General features: G+C 30.5%; 1 protein-coding gene across 1 annotated transcript in view; it reads right to left on the bottom strand.

Moving 5' to 3' along the window:
- Window positions 1–1,126: 1,126 nt before the first annotated feature.
- LOC105621694 overlaps window positions 1,127–3,679 on the bottom strand; it is a 12,081-nt gene continuing 9,528 nt past the window's right edge. Inside the window, exon 2 of the mRNA XM_012203160.1 lies at window positions 1,127–2,063. Within this exon, the coding sequence (XP_012058550.1) occupies window positions 1,127–2,063 (937 nt within the window). The remainder of the gene's footprint in view (window positions 2,064–3,679) is intronic.

Below are 3,679 nucleotides of genomic sequence, written 5' to 3'. Positions count from 1 at the left end.
TATATATATATATATATATATATATATATATATATATATATATATATTTATCAATATATATACACGCCGAGTTTCAGAAATAGTTGATCAAATTTTGAAAGCATCCAATCATTGTACGGATGGAAAAAGTTTTATAAATATGGGTTCAGAAACGTTTCCTTTTCAAGTTATTTTTTTATTTTATATTGTATATAATACTCCTGTTGCTACTGTGGAAGTACTCCGAAATATTATTGCGTCAAAAAATACAAAATCGAGAATGTTTTCGACAATCCAATGCAACGTCGATGAGAAGCATGCATCGATGCGGAAGGAAATCATTTCCAGCAATTTCTATAATAAAAATATATATAATAAAAATATAGATAAAGGTATAAGATAAAAATAGGTACAAGTAATAAAATAAAATATAGATATAAGTATAAAAAAATTAGATATAAGTATAAAATAAATATAGATATAAGTATAAAATAAAAAATATTTATAACTTGGAAAGGAAGCGTTTTCTAACCCATGTTTATATGACTTTTTTTCATCCTTATGAGTGGAATATGCTTTTAAAGTTTACCAACTATTTTTGAAATACTCTATATACGTAGACATTTACGCTCCGCGTAAGCATGTTAATTTCGCTAGAAATTATTACTATGCAGAATATGTAAATACAATTATAATCTCTGGGGAGAGGGGGGGGGGAGAAGAAGAGGCTTCATGTAAATAAATTATTTAGAATGGAAGAATCTTCTCTGCAATTTCGAAAACTATAATCATATTTGTTAGCATATTTTCGACAACTTTATCAGGTATAGATAAATTACAGTTAACAGTAGTGTTCGTATAGCAAGAAATTTTAATAATCCTGTTACAATTGAAAAATTGTGTATTTATAATAAAATATTCAAAATGGAAGAAAAATAAAAATTCTAACTTTTATATGATTAATCTTTTTATTCTGTCTAATTAATATTTCAGTATTAAAATGGAGATATATTTTTCATAATTTTGGAGCAATATTGAAGAAGTATATTTACGAAAAATATTTCCAACATTATAAAGTCATCAAGATTAAGAATAGAAGATGTTACAAAAAATCTTTTCAATCAATCCTTATATATCCTTCGTGAATCTAAACCGCGGCAGCATCGTCCGTGTTTCGCAGTAGCGCAGCCGCTTTCACGACATCACCACCACACTGATTCAGTATCACTTTGCAATCTTCAAGGCCGACAAAACTATTTTCCTTTTTCAATAATCCTTGAAGCCGCTCCAGTTTAATTGCAGCTAGAACGTCCCATTCCGTGACATTCAATGCAGCAATGCAGGATTCTGGGGTTGACTGTTCATGCAAAACCTTTAGCATGATTCGTACTTCATCAGATTGTTCCCCGTTTCGAGGTCCGCGAGTTCTTCGTGTATTTGGCCCGTCACAAGCAAATTCTAATAAATCTTCGCAAGAAACATGGTCCGATTGTCGTGACAAGTCACTTATGATGTCACAACTTGATGTTTTTTCATTGGATAAGCGATATGCTTTTGGAATAGTAGTCAAATGAAAATTGTTGTTTGAGCCAATAGATACCAAAGATTCCTCACAATGAAAAGCTTCATATTTGGAAGGGATTTCTTCCACGTTTGTTTGTGAAGAATAATTTAGTGGTGTCTGCTTGAGTATTGTTGTAGACGGAATTTGAACTCTGCTCGAGGAATTCATCTTGTTCCAGTCTTCTGATCTACAAGAACTAATTGTCATTGGATTCTGGCTTAGATCTCTTTCCGTGTTTTCTTGTATTTTAGAAGCAAAGCTTTTTAAGGAGCACTTTGATTCGGCACTGATTTTCTTGTGTGACTCGATCATTGTTGAAGAATTACTCGATTGTTTCTCATTGCTTGTTTCCGAAACATTCTGACATATATCCGGCATATCATCGCAATCGATTAAATTATCCGAGAACTCCAACAAATCTTCCGAGATCACACTAAATCGTCGAAGTCGGCATTCTTCGATAGGTAATGAATCCAGTGCAGCTAGCTCGGAATCTATGCGTTGTTCGAATTCTTCAGGACTGAAAATTTTAAATGTCTATATTACAAAGTGCATCTAATTATTCATAAAGCGCTCGATGCAAATAGAATGGATTAAATTGACAAGGAAATTCATGGAAATGTTCCTTCCCGATTTGATGAGCATTAAATGTTATTTTCTAGACAAAAATGAGGAACACATTTTTTTGTCCAGGATCCAATCACATTTTTAGGGATATAGTGTCATTTCGGCTTCTTTCATTTGAAGCACATATTGTTAAATCTGTAAAGAGGGAATCATATGATGCTCGATTTGAATGATATATGCATACACGTAGTCATATCTACTATGCATGCTAGAATACGTTCATGCATTGAACGGTACATATGATTTCTGTACATGATTTTTATGCATGATTTCGTGCTTGTTTCCTTACATGCAAAAAATTGAAAATGATTATATAATATAATCGACAGAATAGAAACAGAATAGAAACAATTCAGAATTAAATAATTCAGAATAGAAACAATTGTGCTAATTTCATAGTTATCAAATATCAGATTTCAAGTTAAAAAATATCGTAAAGACCAAATAACAAGTATAAAGATTATTCTATCTATTCTTGGTATCAGATTGCTCCTCGCCTTGATGAAGCGAATTGCAAGGTTCATAAAACAATGGCATTCTAAGAATGAATCTGGACACGGAGAAAACTCGCGAAACGCATAATCTTTATATAGAAAGCACCCATGGAAGCCTCAAGAATATTACCAAATAATAGTATTAATGGAAGCGTATAAAAACGAAATTATATGCTATTAAAAATCCAAATTAATAATAAGCATTTACGCAATGAAACTCTAAATTGATTAAATAAGAAAGTACAAAAAATATGACCAAACAGAAATTAAGGAATGTGTAAATAAATTATTCTTTAAAAAATAAATAAATTCAATACCGAAAATTAAAAAAGAAAAAAATCCATGAAAATTGAAAGCAGAACAAATGACGTAAATATTCTATTCTTAATTTAATCTTTTATAATTTCACTTTCGCACATTCTAATCTAATCTTACCCTTTCCATTTTAGATTTATAATCCAAATTTTTAATATTTTGAAATACTTATATTTTTTCAGAAAAACATTTTCTGTTCCACGAAAAAAATATCAAGAATAAGAAAGCAAGAATGCAAAACAAGTAACAATCAAGCAAAATATTAACATACATATTCAATCGTATAGCTTCATGTTTATTCATTATCATTCATTTTAGATTGTTTCAAGCATTTTGCTGGATAATACTTCAGAAATGATAAGTCAAAAAATATAGATAATGAAACTCTTTCTTGTAGATGTATTGACAAATCAGAAGTCACAAAAATCTCTAAATGAAAACACACAATGGGAAAATATAGAATCATAGTCTCGAAATTCGTCTGACAAATCTCCAGCCAAGACTTTCGTTATACGATTTTATCTCCAGTACGAGTTCTTCGAAACGTTCTTCGAAGAACTTTAAATGAAAATGATTGTTCTATTGAAAAAATAGTTCCATCTTAAATATTGGGAGTACAAATTAAGTTCGTTTCCCTAAAGATGGCTCCAGCTGTTGTGAATGGTTCATAGTATAGCAGTTGATTTTTGGCGGTTTCAGA

The sequence above is a fragment of the Atta cephalotes genome (genome assembly GCF_000143395.1).
Source record: "Atta cephalotes unplaced genomic scaffold scaffold00036, whole genome shotgun sequence".
Lineage (NCBI taxonomy): Eukaryota > Metazoa > Arthropoda > Insecta > Hymenoptera > Formicidae > Atta > Atta cephalotes.
This window is presented reverse-complemented; position numbering and strand designations above follow the sequence as displayed.